Genomic DNA, 20419 nt, shown 5'->3' with positions numbered 1-20419 from the left:
CTACAGGTGGCATGCGCCTGTAATCCCAGCTACTCAGGAGGCTGAGGCAGGAGAATCACTTGAACCCAGGAGGCGGAGGCTGCAGTGAGCCAAGATTGTGCCACTGCACTCCAGCCTGGGAGACAGGGTGAGACTCTGTATGAAAAGAGAAAAAAAAAAAAACAAAAAACCAAACATATGTCAGCTTGGTGTGGTGGCTCACGCCTGTCATCCCAGCACTTTGAGAGGCCAAGGCCAGAGGATCACTTGAGCCCAAGAGTTTGAGGTTACAGTGAGCCATGACTGTGCCACTATACTTCAGCCTGGGCACACAGTGAGATCCTGTCTCTAACAAAAGAAAAAAAAGAAAGAAAACATGTAGGCTGGGCGTGGTGGTTCATGCATGTCATCTCAGTACTTTGGGAGGCTGGGCGAGAGGACTGCTTGAGTCCAGGAGTTCAAGACCAGACTTGGCAAGATAGTGAGACCTTGTCTCTTCAAAAAATTAAAAATTAGCTGGATGTGGTGGTGTGCACCTGTAGACCCAGCTACTTGGGAGGCTGAGGTGTAGGATAACTTGAGTCTGGGAGGCAGAGGTTGCAGTCAGCCGAGATTGTGGCACTGCATGCCCGCCTGGGCAATAGCGTGAGACCCTGTCTCAAAACAAAGAAAACATGTGTATCAACCCCTGGGCCAATGACATTTGATTGCCTGTGCCTCCTATCAGATCCACGTGAACAGGATTTTCACTCTCTTGTTCTCTGCTGACCACCAGTTCCCAGTACCATGCCTGGCACTTTAGAGGCGCTCATACATGTTTGCCAAACGAATGGAGGGCGGATTCAGGGAACAGACCCCAATTTCGGAGTGGGCCAGCCCCCACGGGAGCCGAAGTCCCAGTGTCCACCACGCACCGGGGTTCGGGCCTCACCCAGCTCATCCCAGAGCTGCCGGCACTTGTCCGTCATGCCGGCGCCCTGCTGCCGCCACAGGGCCAGGCGCGGGTCCTGCAGGAACTGCTCGGTCATGAGGATCAGCATGCGCGCTCCGTTGGAGTCCCGCATTCGCAGCATCTCCCGCACCTGTGCCGGGGACAGGGTGGTGAGGAAGGGCTGGGCGTCCACCGGGGCCTTCTGCACCCCGTGCCCCGCCGGTCCGCACGGCACCTTGCTGAACATGGAGCGCAGCTGCTGGCTAGCCCCGTAGTAGCCGCCGTTGGACAGCAGTTGCTTCACCTGCTCCTGGATCTGCTCCTCGTCCAGGTGCCAGCAGTTGGCGTCCTCGATTCCTGCGCCAGCGGTGGGGTCTGGGGCGCCTGTGGGGAGGGAGGGAAAGGAAGCTGAGGCTGGGACTGGGGTTGGGGGTTGCGGAGAGATAGCGACTGCCCCTGCCATCTGTCCTTTTTTTTTTTCTTTTTTTTTCTTTTTTTTTTCTTTTTGAGACGGAGTTTGGCTCTTCTGGCCCAGGCTGGAGTGCTGTAGCACCATCTTCACTGACTGCAACCTCTGTCGCCCGGGTTCAAGTGATTCTCCTGCATCAGCCTCCCAAGTAGCTGGGATTACAGGCACACCCCACCACACCTGGCCAATTTTTTTTGTTATTTTTAGTACAGGTGGGATTTCACCATGTTGGTCAGGCTGGTTTCAAACTCCTGACCTCAGGTGATCCACCCACCTTGGACTCCCAAAGTGCTGGATTACAGGCATGAGCCACCGCACCTGACCCATCCATCCGTTCTTCCAAGTCACCCAACCCATTCCAAAGTTCCATCCATCCCACCTAAACCCCACCCACCCACTTGTCCATCCCACCCGAACATCTATTTATCTATTTATCCATCCATCCATCCCTCCATCGATCCATCTATCTCGTCCTAAACATGACTAGCTCATTCAACCATTTTCTCATTCATCCACTTAGTCATCTGATATGGTTTGGTTCTGTGTCTCCACCCAAATCTCATGTTGAATTATGATCCCCAGTGTTGGAAGTGGGGCCTGGAGGGAGGTGATTGGATCATGGGGATGGTTTCTAACGGCATAGCACCATCCCTTTAGTGTTGTCTCATGATAGAGTTCTCATGAGATCTGGTTGTTTGAAAGTGTATAGCATCTCCCCCTTTGCTCGCTCTCTCCTGCCAGCCATGTGAAGATGTGTTTGCTTCTCCTTCACCTTCTGCCATGATTGTAAGTTTCCTGAGGCCTCCCCAAATGCAGAAGCCTGTGTAGCCTGCAGAACTATGAGCCGATTAAACCTGTTTATTTTAAATTACCCCATTTCAGGTATGTCTTCATAGCAGTGTGAGAACAGAATAATACATCACCCATCCAATCCATTCATCTATCTCACCTGAAACACAACACACCCACACACCCACCCATCCATCCACCCATCCATCCATCCATGCATCCATCCATCCGTGCATCCATCCATCTATCCAACCATCCATGCATCCATCCATCCATCCATGCATCCATGCATCCATCCATCCATCCAGCCGTGCATCCATCCATGCATCTGTGCATCCATCCATCCATCTGTGCATCCATCCATCCATCCGTGCATCCATCCATCCATGCATCCGTCCAACCATCCATCCATCCATCCATCCATGCATCCATCCATGCATCCATGCATCCATCCATCCATCCATCCATCCATCCATCCATCCATCCATGTATCCATCCATCCATTCATACATATATCCATCCATCCATCCATGCATCCATGCATCCATCCATGCATCCATCCATCCGTGCATCCATCCATGCATCCGTGCATCCATCCATCCATCTGTGCATCCATCCTTCCATCCATCCATCCATGCATGCATCCATCCATCCATCCATCCGTGCATCCATCCTTCCATCCATCCATCCATGCATGCATCCATCCATCCATCCATCCATCCATGTATCCATCCATCCATCCATCCATCCATCCATCCATGCATCCATCCATCCATCCATCCATGCATCCATCCATCCATCCATCCATCCATGCATCCATCCATCCATCCATCCATGTATCCATCCATCCATCCATCCATCCATCCATCCATCCATCCATCCATCCATCCATCCATCCATCTTGTCCAAAACACCACCAGCTCATTCATCCATTTGCTCATTTATCCACTGAGTCATCCATCCAATCCATCTATCTCACCCGTAATAATATCCATCCATCCATCCATCCACCCACCCACCCACCCGTCTTGCCCCAAACACCAGGAGCTCCTTCATCCATTTGTTCATTCATCCATTTACTTATCCATCCAATCTATTCATCTATCTCTCCTGAAACACTACACATCCATCCATCTACCCATCCACCCATTCATTTACCCATCCCACTCAAAACACCACCCACCGATCTGTTTACTCATCTGTCTCACCTGAAACACCACCCGCTCATCCACCCCCACCCAAGTCATGACAGTCTCTATCTACTTGGCCGTGTCCCCCATATTCATACCCCTTAAACAACCACCTACCCCATCAGTCCATCATCCACCCTACCCATAATTCCCACCCACCTACTCATCTTATTGATCTATCTGCCCACTCACCCCTTTTAGCTTTCCAATCCACGTGAACCAACCACTCAGAATACCCACCCTCCCATCTGTCCACTGACACACAAGTACACTATCCACCCCACCCAATAACTATCATCCAATAACTAACCCTAGTTATCTAGGTGATAACTATTAGTTATCACCCAGTAACTAACCCTAACTCTCTATTCTTCCATTAAACCATCCATTCATTATCAAACCATCCATTCATATGTACCTCTGAAAACACCCACTATCCCATTCGTCCATCTATCCACCCTACACAAAGCGCCTGCCCACTTGGCCCACCCACAATGTTGATCCACATATATGAACCTTCCATTCACCCATCAACTCACTCCCAATCCATGTACCCATTGGATCTTTCATTCTTTTACTGACTTCATCTGTCCACCACTATCAGTCTACCTTAAGCCCACTAGTCAAAGCCCTCGCCACCCAACCACTTATCCTCACCTCCAGTCACCATCAATTCTGTCCTTCCCTTCTTTTCTTTTTTTTTTTTTTTAGTCAGGGTCTCAGTCTGTCATCAGGTTGGAGTTTTAGTGGCGTGATCATAGCTAACTGCAGCCTTTACCTCCCAGGCTCGTGATCCTCCCATCTCAGCTTCCCAAGTATCTACAGGCGTGCATTTGCCATCACACCCAGCTACTTCTGTTTATTTTTTATAGCTCACTATTTTGCCCAGGCTGGTCTTGAACTGCTGGTCTCAAGTGATCCTCCTTCCTCAGCCTCCCAAAATGCTGGGATTATATGTATGAGCCACCACACTCGGCTTCCAATTCCCATTCACCTAACGGCATTCTTTTTTTTTTTTTTTTTTGAGACGGAGTCTTGCTCTGTCGCCCAGGCTGGGGTGCAGTGGCCGGATCTCAGCTCACTGCAAGCTCCACCTCCCGGGTTTACGCCATTCTCCTGCCTCAGCCTCCTGAGTAGCTGGGACTACAGGCGCCCGCCACCTCGCCCGGCTAGTTTTTTGTATTTTTTAGTAGAGATGGGGTTTCAGCGTGTTAGCCAGGATGGTCTCGATCTCCTGACCTCGTGATCCACCCGTCTCGGCCTCCCAAAGTGCTGGGATTACAGGCTTGAGCCACGGCGCCCGGCCTCGGCATTCTTAATATCCCGTCCAGGCCAGGCATGGTGGCTCACGCCTGTAATCCCAGGACTTTGGGAGGCTGAGGCAGGTGGATCACCTGAGGTCAGGAGTTCAAGACCAGCCTGGCCAACACGGTGAAACCCCCATCTCTACAAAAATACAAAAATTAGCCGGGCATCATGGTGTGTGTCTGTAATCCCAGCTACTCGGGAGGCTGAGGCAGGAGAATTGTTTGAACCCAGGAGGCAGAGGTTGCAGCGAGCTGAGACTGCACTACTGCACTCCAGCTTGGGTGACAGAGGAAGACTCGATCTCAAAAAAAAAAAAAAAAAAAAAATCCCGCACCCACCCATTCGTTTTTCCACACCATCGGTTGTCCCCAGCGCCTGATCATGAACACTTTTTTCTTTTTGGAGACAGGGTCTCACTTTATCTCCCAGGCTGGAGTGTAGTGGCATGATCTCAGCTCACTGCAACCTCCGCCTCCCGGGTTCAAGCAATTCTCCCACTTCAGCCTCCTGAGCGGCTGGGACTACAGGCACCCGCCACCACGCCTGGCTAATTTTTGTATTTTGGTAGAGATGGGGTTTTGCCATGTTGTCCAGGCTGGTCTCGAACTCCTGACCTCAACTGATTCGCCCACCTCGGCCTCCCAAAGTGCTGGGATTACAGGTGTGAGCCCCTGTGCCCGGCCAATCATGAACACTTTCTGTGCCCACCCAGCACCTCCCTCCATCATCCATCCATGCCTCCACCTTCTACTCATCTTCCCCATCCTAGCTAGGCAGCCCAAGCCCCTCAGAACCCCCCCAAACCATCTCAGCCCTCACCACACCTCCTGGTGTATCCCCTCACCCATATTGCCTCTGACACCCACAAATGTCCCACATTCCCCTCACGTCCCCCTCCTCTCCTCCCACACCCAGGATGCTCCATCGATTGACACCCCCAGCCCTGGGGCTGGACCTCCCACTTGCCCTCTAACACAGGCTCTCCCCTCCTGCCCTCGCCCTCCGCCCATAGGCTGATTTGCAACTACTCATCAGTCCTGTGGCCAGATGATATCTGGGATCTGCCACTCACCAGGTGGATGACCTCAGATGATGCAGGCCATGGCGCGTTTTCCGCCCCCCGCCCCCACAACTTCCTGTCAGTAAGTGACCAGTGCTGGGCACACAGCAAGTGGCGTGGCTGTGCGCTTGGGCATCCTCTCCCCACCAGACCCCCGGGGTGCCCTTACCATGCACCAAGTTGATCTCAGAGCCCAGCAGGAGGATCTCATCAGCCAAGCGCTGAGCGGTGGGCAGCACCTCAGTGTGGTGGGCGCTGATGAGGTATTGCACGAACTTCTGCAGCTGGTCCCGGTTCATCTGGGAGAGCGTCTCGGAGATGGGCAGCCGTAGCTCCACCTGGCGGGCGTGCCGAATGCGGTACAGGGACAGGGCCACGACGTGGGCGCAGTAGAAGAGGTCGCGGTTGTCACAGCCGCAGCTCACCGACGTGATCTTGCAGCGATCAAAGCTGATGGAGACGTGGTAGAGGCGCTCGGGCTCTCCAGGACCCCCCGGCTCGCGGATGTTTCCACTCAAATGGAATCCTAAGATCAAAGCCAAACCGTCCCATCTGTGTCATCCCAGAGACAGGCGGTGTTTGTGACGCACAGCAAGACCCAGTTGCAAAGCCCAGCCAAGTCACTTCACTAGTGCAAGTCACTTCACTCTCTTTGCTTTTTTTTTTTGAGACAAAGTCTCGCTCTGTGGCTCAGGCTGGAGTGCAGTGCTGCAACCTGGGCTCACTGCAACCTCTGCCTCCCAGGTTCAAGTGATTCTCCTGCTTCAGCCTCCCGAGTAACTGGGATTACAGACGCACAACACCACGCCAGGCTAACTTTTTTTTTCTTTTCTGAGACAGAGTTTTGCTCTTGTTGCCCAGGCTGGAGTGCAATGGCACAAACTCGGCTCACCGCAACCTCCACCTCCCAGGTTCAAGTGATTCTCCTGCCTCAGCCTCCTGAGTAGCTGGGATTACAGGCATGAGCCACCATGCCCGGCTAATTTTTGTATTTTTAGTAGAGATGGGGTTTTGCCATGTTGGTCACGTTGGTCTTGAACTCCTGACCTAGTGATCTGCCTGCCTCGGCCTCCCACAGTGTTGGGATTACAGGCGTGAGCCCCCAAGCCCAGCCCAACACTTGCTTTTAATTATGAATAATAGTATCATAGCCACGTCATTGAAGGTGGTTTTCTGAATCCCTGGGTTACAATGAATACGGCCAGGGCTTCAGGAGCCCCTCAGTTTCCTAAGACGATGCCAAAGGCCTATGGCGTTCGGGGCAAGGGGCTGATGAAGTAAGCCAGGGACCAGGTCTCCCCTTCACTTCCCCTGCCCCTCCCTGGGCAGCCCAGGTGCCAGGCTCATCTGGCTGGTTCGGCAGCTGAGGCCCAGCCTGGGTCATGCAGGGAGATGGTTTCCTCAAACCAGCTGGAGGTGGCAAGGAGCCTGTGGTCAGCCGGACCATGTCCCAGCAAAGCGGCTCCAAGTCAGAGCCCACGGAGGGTCATCTCAGCCCAGCCTCGGCCTCCAGCTGGGAGAAATGGCCTGCTGCTGCCGGAGATCTGGAGTCCCAGGCCTCACTTGTTTTCTGGCTCAGCCTCTATTGGTCCCGTTCTGAGTCCAGCTGCCTGAGGTCTAAGGCCCTTCCACTGTTCTCATTACATCTCCCCCAGTCTCTGCAGCCCTTTTGTTTTCTTAGCTTGAGGTCTGAGCCCACCCCTCACAGCTGATCCTAAACTGCTACTTGGCCGGGCATGGTGGGGCACGCCTGTAATCCCAGTACTTTGGGAGGCTGTGGCAAGAGGATCTCTTGAACCCAGGAGTTGGAGACCAGCCTGGACAACAGAGTGAGTCCAGGTCTCTACAAAAATCTTAAAAACTAGTCGAGTGTGGTGGTCTATGCCTGTGGTCCCAACTACTCAGGAGGCTGAGGTGGGAGGATCACTGGAGCTCAGATGTTTGTGGCTGCAGTAAGCTATTATCACACCACTGCACTCCAGTCTAGGCAACAGAGTGAGACCCTACCTCTTTTTTTTTTTTTTTTTCCTTTTGAGACAGAGTCTCTCTCTTTTGCCCAGGTTGGAGTGCAATGGCGTGATCTTGGCTCACTGCAACCTCTGCCTCCCAGGTTCAACTGATTCTCCTGCCTCAGCCTCTCAAGTAGCTGGGATTACAGGCACGCACCACCACACCTGGCTAATTTTTGTATTTTTAGTAGAAATGGGGTTTTACCATGTTGGCCAGGCTGGTCTTGAACTCCTGACCTCAGGTGATCCACCCGCCTAGGCCCCACAAAGTGCTGGGATTACAGGTGTGAGCCATGGTGCCCGGCTGAGACCCTATCTCTTAAAAAAAAAAAATTTGGCCAGGCGTGGTGGCTCACGCCTGTAATCCCAATACTTTGGGAGGCTGAGGCAAGCAGATCACGAGGTCAGGAGATCGAGACCATCCTGGCTAACACGGTGAAACCCCGTCTCTACTAAAAAATGGAAAAAATTAGCTGGGCGTGGTGGTGGGCACCTGTAGTCTCAGCTACTCGGGAGGCTGAGACAGGAGAATGGCATGAACCTGGGAGGCAGAGCTTGCAGTGAGCCAAGCTCGTGCCACTGCACTCCAGCCAGGGCGACAGAGAGACACCATCTCAAAAAAAAAAAAAAAAATTCTAGGCCAGGCATGGTGGCTCACACCTGTAATCCCAGCACTTTGGGAGGCTGAGGTGGGTGGATCACCTGAGGTCAGAAGTTCAAGGCCAGCCTGGCCAACATGGTGAAACTCCATCTCTACAAAAATACAAAAATTAGCCAGGCATGATGGCAGATGCCTGTAGTCCCAGCTACTCGGGAGGCTGAAGCAGGAGAACCGCTTGAACCCGGGAGGCGAGGTTGCAGCGAGCCGAGATTGTGCCACTGCACTCCAGCCTAGGCAACAGAGCGAGACTCCATCTTGAAAAAAAAAAAAAGAACTCTAAACTTCTACTCTATATTCCCACCTCAGCCCTGTCGCCTTAGGTCTAAGACCATTGCCCAAAAGTAGCTCTAATCCTTTGAAATCCCAACCTCTCTGCCTGAGGTCTAAGACTCTCACCTCTGGCTCTAAAGCTTTGTGTCCAACTCCCACCTGGGCCCCGCTGCCTGAGGTCTAGGATCATTCTTACCTCTGGCTCTAAAGCCCTGACCCAAAGCATCACTGCTCTCAGCCCGAGGTCTGGAGCCTCCTCTCACTTCTGGCTGACAGCTGCTCCTCTGATCCTTACCTGGGACCTGCTCTTCTCCCCATCTCACTACTTCATTCCCCGTTCCCCAGCTCAGCAGCCTGAGGTCTAGGACTCTAGAAGCACTTTCTACCTTCAGCTCATAATCCCGAACCCGACCCCATCTGGGCCTGAAGCCTGAGGTCTGGCACCTTCACCACCGTGTCTCAACCTCTATCCTCATCCGTAGAGTGCCCTCACCCATCTTCCTTTTTTTTTTTCTTTTTTCTCTTTGAGACAGGGTCTCACCCTGTAACCCAGGCTGGAGTACAGTGGTACAATCAGAGCTTATTGCAGACTCGAACTCTCGGGCAAAAGTGATCCTCTTGCCTTGGCCTCCCATGTAGATGTGACCACAAGCACCCACCACCATACCCAGCTCATTTTTTGATTTTTTTTTGGGCAGACAAGGTCTCACTGTGTTGCCCAGGCTCGTCTTGAACTCTCGGCCTCAAGCCATCTTCTTGCCTTGGCCTCCCAAAATATTGAGATCACAGGTGTGAACCACCACATCTGCCCTCACCCCTCCTTTACATGGGCTCTGCTGCCTAAGTTCTGGGATCTCCCCTCCCCTGATTTCTGGTTCACCATCCTCTTCCCTACCCCCTTGTCTAAACCCTGCTGTCTGGGTTCTAGGGTGATCCTTGAGCTTTTGCTCAAAACATCTTGTACAGGCTGGGCGTGGTGGCTCATGCCTGTAATCCCAACACTTTGGGAGGCCGATGCAGGCGAATCACAAGGTCAGGAGTTCGAGTCCAGCCTGGCAAACATGGTGAAACCCCGTCTCTACTAAAAATACAAAAATTAGCCGGGTGTGGGGGTGCACCCCTGTAATCCCAGCTACTCAGGAGGATGAGGCAGGAGAATCGTTTGAAGCTGGGAGGCAGAGGTTGCAGTAAGCCAAGATCGCATCACTGCACTCCAGCCTAGGCAACAGAGCGAGACAATCTCAAAAAAAAAAAAATCTTGTACAATCCTACCTGGGCCTCGAAGCCTGAGGTCTGTAACCTCGCATCCCCTGGCCCCAGGCCTCCCTCCAACTCCCCCATTTCCAGGCCTGGTATGGACCTCCTGTCCTCCCTGGCAGGAGCGGGGGACAAAGACTCACCCACTTGCAACACGCGGTCCACGGCCCCGCTCTGGAGCAGGTGCAGCCCACGGGTAAAGGGCACCCGGGCGTCGTGCTCGCCCTCTGGGGGCGGGTAACCCAGCGACGAGTACATACATATTTCCCGTTCACTGCGTGGAAACGACCAAAACACGATGCGCTTCTGGACCGGCTCAGGCACCCGGGAGAACCGCTCCTCCACCTGTAGGAAGGGCCACTGGGTTAGGAGCCTGGGGTTGATGTAATCTCAGCGCTTTGGGAAGCTGAGGTGGGAGGATCGCTTGAGGCCAGGAGTTCGAGACCAGCCTGGGCAACATAGAGAGGCTCCCGTGTTTACAAAAAAACTGGCCGGGACGATGGCTCACGCCTGTAATCCCAGCACTTTGGGATGCTGATGCAGGCAGATAACCTGAGGTCAGGAGTTCAAGACCAGCCCGGCCAACATGATGAAACCCTGTCTCTATTAAAAATACAAAAGTTAGCCGGGTGTGGTGGTGCACGCCTGTAGTCCCAGCTACTCGGGAGGCTGAGGCGGGAAAATCGCTGGAAGCTGGGAGGCAGAGGCTACAGTGAGCTGAGATCCCACCACTGCACTCCAGCCTGGGCGACAGAGGGAGACTCCATCTCTTAAAAAAACAAAACAAACAAACAAACAAACAAAAAAACACACAAAAAAGTAGCCAGGCATGGTGGCATGCGTCTGGAATCCCAGCTACTTGGGAGGGTGGGGCAGGAGGGTCACTTGAGGCCATGAGTTTGAGGCTGCAGTGAGCTATGATTGCACTAGCTGCACTCCAGCCTGGGCAAAAGAGCAAGATCCTGTCTCAAAAAAAAAAAGGTCAGGGCAGTGGCTCATGTCTGTAATTCCAGCACTTTGTTTTTTTTTTTTTTTTTTTTTTTTTTTTTTTTTTTTTTAGACGGAGTCTTGCTCTGTCACCCAGGCTGGAGTGCAGTGGCCGGATCTCAGCTCACTGCAAGCTCCGCCTCCCGGGTTTACGCCATTCTCCTGCCTCAGCCTCCCGAGTAGCTGGGACTACAGGCGCCCGCCACCGCGCCCGGCTAGTTTTTTTTTGTATTTTTAGTAGAGACGGGGTTTCATCATGTTAGCCAGGATGGTCTCGATCTCCTGACCTCGTGATCCGCCCGCCTCGGCCTCCCAAAGTGCTGGGATTACAGGCTTGAGCCACCGCGCCCGGCCAATTCCAGCACTTTGGGAGGCCAAGGCAGGTGGAGCCCTGGAGCTCAGGAGTTGGAGAGCAACCTGGCCAACAGGGCGAAACCCAAAAATACAAAAATTAGCCAGGCATGGTGGCATGCATCTATAATCTCAGCTACTTGGGAGGCTGAGGCACAAGAATCACTTGAACCCAGGAGGTGGAGGTTGCAGTGAGCCAAGATCGTGCCACTGCACTCCAGTCTGGGCCACAGAGCGAGACTCCGTCTTGAATAAATAAATAAATAAATAAATACGTAAAAATGAAAAAAGAGAGAAACCAGGCTTGAATCCTAGTTTTGCTATTTAGGAGCACTGTGACCCCAGGAAGTCACTTGGCCTCAGTGTTCTCAGGTGTAAAATGGGGAGGTCCACGGCACCAACCTCTTGAGGATTGTGGAGAGTAAATATGCGTTATGGTTGTAAAGAGCTTACAATAACACCTGGCCCATAGTTAGCATTCTGGAACTTTCTTGCAGTTTCTCTCCTGGATCCTCCTACCTGCAGGGTCCTGGGATTCTGGTGTAAGATCTTCCCATCCACCAGGCTTTGATGGAGCAGGAAGAAGTTAGGAAAAAGGAATAGGCCGGGCACGGTGGCTCACGCCTGTAGTCCCAGCACTTTGGGAGGCCAAGGTGGGCGGATCACGAGGTCAGGAGATCGAGACCATCCGGCTAACACAGTGAAACCCCATCTCTACTAAAAATGCAAAAAAATTAGCCGGGCGTAGTGGTGGGCGCCTGTAGTCCCACCTACTCGGGAGGCTGAGGCAGAAAAATGGCGTGAACCCGGGAGGCGGAGCTTGCAGTGAGCCGAGATTGCACCACTGCACTCCAGCGTGGGCGACTGAGCGAGACTCGTCTCAAAAAAACAAAAAAGAAAAGAAAAAAGTGATAATAATGATTAAGGTGCCCATCTTGACTGGACACCTGTAATCTCAGCACTTTGGGAGGCTGAGGCAGCAGCATCGCTTGAGCTCAGGCATTCCAGACCAACGTGGGCAACATAGTGAGACCCCATGTCTATACACATGCACAAAATTAAAAATTAGCCAGGTGTGGTAGTGCGCGTCTGGAATCCCAGCTACTCAAGAGGCTGAGGCAGGAGGACTGCTTGAGCCCAGGAGTTTGAGGCTGCAGTGAGTTATGACTGTGTCACCGCGCTCCAGCCTGGGTGACTAAGCAAGACCCTGCCTCAAAAAAAAAAAAAAAAAAAGGCCGGGCGCGGTGGCTCAAGCCTGTAATCCCAGCACTTTGGGAGGCCGAGACGGGCGGATCACGAGGTCAGGAGATCGAGACCATCCTGGCTAACGTGGTGAAACCCCGTCTCTACTAAAAAAAAAAAAAAATACAAAAAACTAGCCGGGCAAGGTGGTGGGCGCCTGTAGTCCCAGCTACTCGGGAGGCTGAGGCAGGAGAATGGCGTAAACCCGGGAGGCGGAGCTTGCAGTGAGCTGAGATCCGGCCACTGCACTCCAGCCTGGGCGACAGAGCGAGACTGCGTCTCAAAAAAAAAAAAAAAAAAAGAAAGAAAAGAATGCACACAGTGTGCTGAATGCTTTATGTATGTAATTTCCAAATTCTCACAGCCACCTAGTGTGAGCTTGTCCAACCCACGTCCCACGGCCCTGGCCCATGATGACTTTGAATGCAGGCCAACACAAATTCGTAAGCTTTCTTAAAACATTATAAGATACAGCCGGGTGCGGTGGCTCATGCCTGTAATTCCAGCACTTTGGGAGGGAGGCTGAGGTGGGCAGATCACTTGAGGTCAGGAGTTTGAAACCAGCCTGGCCAACATGGTGAAACCCCATCTCTACTAAACATACAAAAATTAGCTGGGCACGGCGGCCCACACCTGTAGTCCCAGGTACTCAGGAGGCTGAAGCGGGAGAATTGCTTGAACCCAGGAGGTGGAGGCTGCAGTGAGACGAGATGGTGTCACTTGCACTCCAGCCTTGGCAACAGACTGAGAGTCTGTCTCAAAAAAAAAAAAAAAAATTTTAAGCTCATCAGCTATTGTGTTAGTGTATTTTATATGTGGCCAACGATGGTTCTTCCAGTGTGGCCTAGGGAAGCTAAAAGATTGGACACCCTTGATGGCGCATTGATACTAAATCATGACCTTGTTTTATAGCTGGGAGAATCTGAGACTCAGTGGGGTGAATTCACTTGTTCAAGGTCTCAGAGCTGTGAGTTCTTTCAACTCCTAAGACAGACTCTGTCGTTCCTCAGTTTCCCTTCCATGCCCCATCCCTGGGAGGGGGCCCCAGGAGGGGAGGGGGTGTCCTGGCCACCGCTGTGGGCTCTGGGCAATGCAATGAGCTGGCTGAGCCTGCCTTCCAATCTGGACTTGCTATTCCCTGGCTGGGTGACCTTGGGCAAGTTTCTCAACTTCTCTGTGCCCCAGTTTCCTCAAAGTGGGAACGAGAACAACTCCCAAAGGGTTGCAGAGGATTCCATGAGCTTCTGTGGGCTCGGCTTGGCCAGGGCAGGTTTGTGGGAGACTTGGAGATGGTTTTCAGATTATTCTGTGTGTCTTACATGCAATGAAGGGGCAGCGGACCTCCTTAGCCCCCACTCCCACCTGGGTTTCTAGGGGAAGTGGGAGAGGCAATGACCAGCCCAGGCCTCAGGGACAGTTGGCAGATGACTAAGGAGGGAGTTTCCAGTCCATGAATCAGAGCCTGCCCGTCCACACTTGGCCCAAACCCATCTGTCCAGGCCGACTTCCTAACTCCAGAGAGACCGGGCAGGAAAGAACGCCCTCTGAAGCTGGACAGAGGATAGAGCCCGTGTGTGCTTCCTGTTCAGGTCTGGGCCATGTCTCCAGCTCCTTGGGGGCCCACACTGAAGCTGAAAAAGGGGACTTAAAGGGCCCCCAGCTCTGGGACATTCTGGCAGTGCCCCCAGAAGCCAAAGAAGAGAGGTTCTAGGTGCACCTGTCCCGGGACCACCACCCAGGCTCCGCCCCTGCTGTTTTCCTCTGGGAAGGGATAGGATAGGATACGGAGGATGAGTGGGGGAGGAGGAGGGACCCTGGCACTTGAGTAATCCCTGCTGCAAGCCAGAAGCTGGGCAGCCCTGAGAGAGGAATCTGGAGGAGTAGAGAGGGGTCCCCAAGGAACAGGTGGAATCTGGAGGCCTGAGGGCAGGAATGAATGGGGAAAAAAGGGGTGTCTTGAGCTGGAATCTGGAGAGATGGGGGAGTTATTTACTTGGGGTGTAGGATAGGGAGCTGGAGAGCAGGAATGGGGTAGTGTGTCTCTAGGGGCTATGATGGAGGGAGACAGGGTGTCCCCAAGCGGGGGGCTGAAGACTGAATGGGGTGCCCTGATTGGAGAACAAATATGCGGTAGGAAAAGAGGGGTACCATTGGGGGATGAGGTGGGAAAAGAGGGGTGCCTGGCGTTGTAGGCGGACCATGGGGGCCGGATCTCAGACATCTGGGGTTGGTAGGAGAAGGAAGTGTCCTGACTTGGGATCTGGGGCGTTGAGGGGCAGAGATGGCAGAGAAGGGATGGGGATGAGTTACTGGGTTTGAAGGACAGAAATAGGAGGATGAAGGGGTATTTCCGGGCAGGGTTAAGGGTCCTGGGGGTGGAATCTAAGGGGGTGTCTCTGATTGGGGTAGCTCTGGAGTCTGGGGATCGGGGAGGAGAAGATAGGTAGGGAAGGCGTTGGGGGTGCGTCCCTGTCCCTGCCCCCGCCCCCTTCCCCCGCGGTCACCTGCTCGAAGGCCCAGCTCTCGGCTACCCGCTTGGCGCTGAGGTCCAGCAGCGCCTCGGGCCGGCCCTGGCCACGCGCAGCCCCAGCCCCAGCATCGCGCTCGTCGGGTTCCGCGGGGCAGCCCCGGCTCCGCTTGGCCGCGGGGGGTTCCATCCGGCCGGGCCGGGGCCAGGGCCGGGGCGGGGCCTCTCTGGGGGGGGTCGGTCCGATGCCCGTTCCGCTTCGTCGGCTCCCGCGCCCCCTGCCCGCCTTTCCGTTCGTCCTCTGCTCTTGGCCGCCCCGGGACCCCTGCCGCACCCACCCCCGACCCGCGCCGGGCCGGCCGGGTGATGCGGCCCCTTTAAGACTCTTCACAACAATGAAGCTGCTTCGGCCGCCGCTTTAGCTCCGCCGTCGTCCCGCCCCCGCCGCCGGTCCCCATTGGCACCCCCCTCGGGCTCCGCGGCTCTCCCTCGCCATTGGCTGCGCCGCCAGACCCCTCTCCAAGCCTCGCTGTTCACTCGATGACTGCGATGCCAGTCTTTTCGTGTTTACCCAACCAGAGCGCGAAGCGAGGGAAGCTGTCAATCACGGGGCACCAGAGGCCAATCAGAGCGGGAGGACCCCCGCGGCCCCGGCCTTATGCGGAGTTTCGGGGCGGGCCCGGGGTTCATTCACAACATTCCTCCCCCGCCTCCCTTGGGCTGGACTACGCGCCCCGGGCTGCTGGAGCTGCGCCCACACACGGCTTTGTTTACTGAGGGTCGCTTCCGGGCCCCGCGAGGGGACAATCAACATAGCCCGGCCGGTGAGCGAGACGGAGCAGCGGGATCCCCTGGCAGTGGCTCAGCCCCTCGTCCCTCCGAGCTGTGCGACCTGAGAAACTCACTCAACCTCTCTGGGCACTGGCTCAAGTTTTGGGTCTGTTGGGGGCGGAGGGGTCGCAGGCTCATTGAGGGAGCTCATGCGGGCCGCGGACCCCCTCTCCAGAAACAGAGCGCGGTTATGGGGTTCATGGGTCATCCCTTGAGCCTCAAAACTAGTACCCCGCCCCTCCTTTCCATGCCCTAGATACTACCTTGGGTCATGTGAAATTGCTAATTTTTTTACCATTTTTGGCCTGTTAAAATGGCAATTCCATGAGGTTCAGTCTAACACTTATCAAACCCCAGCACCTCTGAGCATTTTTTCTGACTCAGCTTGTCTAGGCCACCATCTCTGGCCTGGAAGTCGGCCATGGCTTCCATCACCCGTCCTGTCCCGGCTCCTTGCCAGTGTCCTCAGAGAACCCTGCATTTTCCCTTCCTCATACTTCTCACCATTACCATTTATTTATCTGTTTTGGCGTTTTGTTTTTGTTTTTGAGACCGCCCAGGCTGGGGTGCAGTGGTGCGATCTCGGCTCACTGCAACCTCCGCCTCCCAGGTTCAAGTGATTCTCCTGCCTCAGCCTCCCAAATAGCTGAAATTACAGGCGCCCACCACCACACCCGGCTAATTTTTGTGTTTTTGGTAGAGACGGAGTTTTGCCATGTTGGCCAGGCTGGTCTCGAACTCCTGACCTCAAGTGATCCGCCTTTGGTGGTTGCTTAATTTCGATCTCTCCCTCTCCACTTTGAGCCTCAGGAGGCAGGAGTTTGTCTCATCTGTGCTTTACTGTACTGACAACACCTGGAAGGTAGGCGCTCAACCTAGTTGGTTGAATGCACCAACCAACTCATGCTTTGCCTCCATTCAGTTAAATGATAGGCACAGCAGAAAAAACAACAACAACAACAACAGTGATTATCCGCCCATCCATATGGAAGCCCTCGCTTTTTCCTGGAGAAACTTTTGAGTCTCACAGCTGCCCCTCTGGCCAGTCTTCACCCACTCCCCCCGCCACCCCCTCAATTAATTGAACTCCTCTGTAGACCTGTACTGTACAGTATGGTCACCAATGGTCTCTGACCCCTTGAAATGGGACTGGCTGGAATTAGGTTGTGCTGGAAAGGTAAAATACAGAGTGGATTTTGGAGACATAGCAGGAAGGGAACGAGGAAAAATGTTTCTTTTCTTTTTTTTTTTTGAGACGGAGTGATTTTGGTTCACTGCAACCTCTGCCTCCTGGGTTCAAGCGATTCTTCTGCCTCAGCCTCCTAATTAGCTGGGACTACAGGCACCCACCACCACGCCCAGCTAACTTTTGCATTTTTAGTAGAGTTGGGGGTTTCACAATATTGGCCAGGCTGGTCTCGAACTCCTGACCTTCTGATCCGCCTGCCTTGGCTTCCCAAAGTGCTGGGATTCCAGGCATGAGCCACCACACCCGGCCTAAAATGTTTCATTAAGAATGTTTGGCCAGGCGCGGTGGTTCACGCCTGGAATCCCAGCACTTTGGGATGGTGAGGTGGGAGGATCACTTGAGCCCAGGAGTTTGAGACCAGCCTGGGAAACATGGGGAAAACACATCTCTATTTAAAAAATAAGAAGATTAGCTGGGCGTGGTGGCACAAACCGGTAGTCCCAGCTACTCTGGAGGCTGAGGCAGGAGGATCTCTTGAGCCCAGGGGGTCCGGGCTACAGTGAGATATGATTTTATCACTGTGCTCAAGCCTGGGTGACAGAGTGTGACCATCTCAGGAAAAAAAAAAAAAAAAAAAAGAGGCGAGGCAAGGTGTCTCACGCCTATAGTCCCAGCACTTTCAAAGGCTGAGGCAGGTGGATCACCTCAGGTCTGGAGTTTAAGACCAGCCTGGCCAACATGGTGAAACCCCATCTCTACCAAAAATACAAAAATTAGGGCCTGGCACAGTGGCTCACGCCTGTAATCCCAACACTTTGGGAGGCCAAGGCGGGCGGATCATGATGTCAGGAGATTGAGACCATCCTGGCTAACACGGTGCAACCCCGTCTTTACTAAAAATACAAAAAAATTAGCCAGGTGTGGGGGTGGGCGCCTGTAGTCCCAGCTACTTGGGAGGCTGAGGCAGGAGAATGGCATGAACCCGGGAGGCAGAGCTTGCAGTGAGCTGAGATCGTGCCACTGCACTCCAGCCTGGGAATAGAGCAAGACTCCGTCTCAAAAAACAAAACAACAAAAATTAGCCGGGCGTGGTGGCGGGCGCCTGTAATCCCAGCTGCTTGGGAGGCTGAGACAGGAGAATCACTTGAACCCGGGAGGCAGAGTTTGCAGTGAGCCAAGATTGTACCACGGCACTCCAGCCTGGGCAACAGACTGAGACTCTGCTTCAAAAAATAAAAAATAGGCCGGGCGCGGTGGCTCAAGCCTGTAATCCCAGCACTTTGGGAGGCCGAGACGGGCGGATCACGAGGTCAGGAGATCGAGACCATCCTGGCTAACACGGTGAAACCCCATCTCTACTAAAAAATACAAAAAACTAGCCGGGCGAGGTGGCGGGTGCCTGTAGTCCCAGCTACTCGGGAGGCTGAGGCAGGAGAATGGCGTAAACCCGGGAGGCGGAGCTTGCAGTGAGCTGAGATCCGGCCACTGCACTCCAGCCTGGACCACAAAGCGAGACTCCGTCTCAAAAAAAAAAAATAATAAAAAATAAAAAATAAAAAAAAAAAAGAACAAAAGAAAACAAATGTTTAGTGTTATTAACGTGTTGAAATTATATTTTAGACAAATTTGGTTTAATACATTATTAAAATTGATTTCATACATTTCCTTTTACATAGCATCAGGACATTTAAATTACATATGTAAGCTGGGCACGGTGGCTCGGGGCTGTAATCCCAGCACTTCGGAAGGCCAAGACGGGCAGATTATCTGAGGTCACGAGTTTAAGACCAGCTTGGCCAACATGGTGAAACCTGTCTCTACTAAAAATACAAAAAATTAGCCAGGCATGGTGGTTCGCGCCTGTAATCCCAGCTACTTGGAAGGCTGAGGGAGGAGAATCGCTTGAACCTGGGAGGCGGACCTTGCAGTGTGCCGAGATCACACCACTGTACTCCAGCCTGGGCGAAAGAGTGAGACTCCATCTCAAAAAATAATAATAAACAAAATAAAGTAAAATAAAATAAAATAACGTGACAGGGCACAGTGGTTGGTGCCTGTAAACCTAGCACTTTGGGAGGCTGAGGGGGGAGCAGTACTTGAGCCCAGGAGTTCGTGACCAGGCTGGGTAACACAGTGAGATGCTATCTCAAAAATAACTAACTAAATAAATAAATAAAAGTATATATGTGTCTCGAGTTGTATTTCTTTTTTTTTTTTTTTTTTTGAGACAGAGTCTCGCTCTGTCACCAGGCTAGGGTGCAGTGACACGATCTCGGCTCATTGCAACCTCTACGTCTTGGGTTCAAGCAAGTCTCCTGCCTCAGCCTCCCAAGTAGCTGGGACTATAGGTGTGTGCCACCACACCCAGCTAATTTTTGCATTTTTAATAGAGATGGGATTTTACCATGTTGGCCAGGCTGGTCTCGAACTCCTGACCTCAAGTGATCTGCCTGCCTCAGCTTTCCAAAGTCCTGGGATTACAGGTGTGAGCCACCATCCCTGTTTTTTTTTTTTTTTTTTTTTTTTTTGAGGTGGAGTTTCACTTTTGTTGCCCAGGCTGGAGTGCAATGGCGTGATCTTGGCTCACCGCAGCCTCCATATCCCGGGTTCAAGCGATTCTCCTGCCTCAACCTCCGGAGTAGCTGGGATTACAGGCGCCTGCCGCCACGTCCTTCTAATTTTTTTATTTTTAGTAGAGACGGGGTTTCTCCATGTTGATCAGGCTGGTCTTGAACTCCCGACCTCAGGTGATTCGCCTGCTTCTGCCTCCCAAAGTGTGAGGATTACAGGTGTGAGACAGCACGCCTGGCCAATTTTTTCTGAATTTTAATAGAGAAGAAGTCTTGTTATGTTGCCCATGGTCTTGAATTCCTGAGCTCAAGCAATCCTCCCGCCTCGGCCTCCCAAATTGCTAGGATTACAGGCGTGAGCCACCACATCCGGCTTGAGTTGTATTTCTGTTAGACAGTGCCCGTCTTGAGAAACCACAGCCTGCCACAGTGACAGCAACAGAAACAGCAATAATAGTAACGTGCTGAGTGCTCATGCAATGCCCGCAGCTATGGAGATATACGCTGACGTGTAAGCCCTCAGTGTTGCGAAGTGGGGATTGTCACTTCCTTTTCTTAGAGGAGGAAACTGAGGCTTGGAGAGGCTGAGCCACTTGCTTGAGGTCACCCAGCAGTAGGAGCTGGACTAGTGGAAGTCAACTGGGGGCTGCTTTGGAGCCCTAGACTTACTGGGGTATCTCCTTGCAAAGGATTTGGGGCAATGATAGACCTATGGGGAAGGAGTAACTGGGGTCAGAGGACACACAGGGAGGAGTTCAAGCAAAGGATGGCCAGGTGCAGTGGGTCACGCCTGTAATCCCAGCACTTGGGGAAGCTGAAGTGGGAGGATTGCTTGAGTCCAGGAGTTCAAGACCAGGCT

The 20419-nt window shown here is 53.1% G+C and overlaps 1 protein-coding gene across 5 annotated transcripts in view; it reads right to left on the bottom strand.

Moving 5' to 3' along the window:
- ZSWIM4 (zinc finger SWIM-type containing 4) overlaps nucleotides 1-15396 on the bottom strand; it is a 38739-nt gene extending 23343 nt beyond the window's left edge. For 4 of the 5 annotated variants that reach the window (XM_005588204.5, XM_045381203.3, XM_074026107.1 and 1 more), the window contains exons 1-5: nucleotides 15008-15396; nucleotides 10067-10268; nucleotides 5896-6252; nucleotides 1146-1294; nucleotides 911-1061 (exon numbers count right to left, since the gene is read on the bottom strand). In XM_005588204.5, the coding sequence (XP_005588261.3) occupies nucleotides 911-1061; nucleotides 1146-1294; nucleotides 5896-6252; nucleotides 10067-10268; nucleotides 15008-15160 (1012 nt within the window). In that variant the 5' untranslated portion in view covers nucleotides 15161-15396. The remainder of the gene's footprint in view (nucleotides 1-910; nucleotides 1062-1145; nucleotides 1295-5895; nucleotides 6253-10066; nucleotides 10269-15007) is intronic. The other variant, XM_045381204.3, reaches the window with a different exon arrangement.
- Between the last annotated feature and the right edge of the window lie 5023 nt (nucleotides 15397-20419).

This window comes from Macaca fascicularis, chromosome 19, assembly GCF_037993035.2.
Source record: "Macaca fascicularis isolate 582-1 chromosome 19, T2T-MFA8v1.1".
NCBI classification, from domain to species: domain Eukaryota; kingdom Metazoa; phylum Chordata; class Mammalia; order Primates; family Cercopithecidae; genus Macaca; species Macaca fascicularis.
This window is presented reverse-complemented; position numbering and strand designations above follow the sequence as displayed.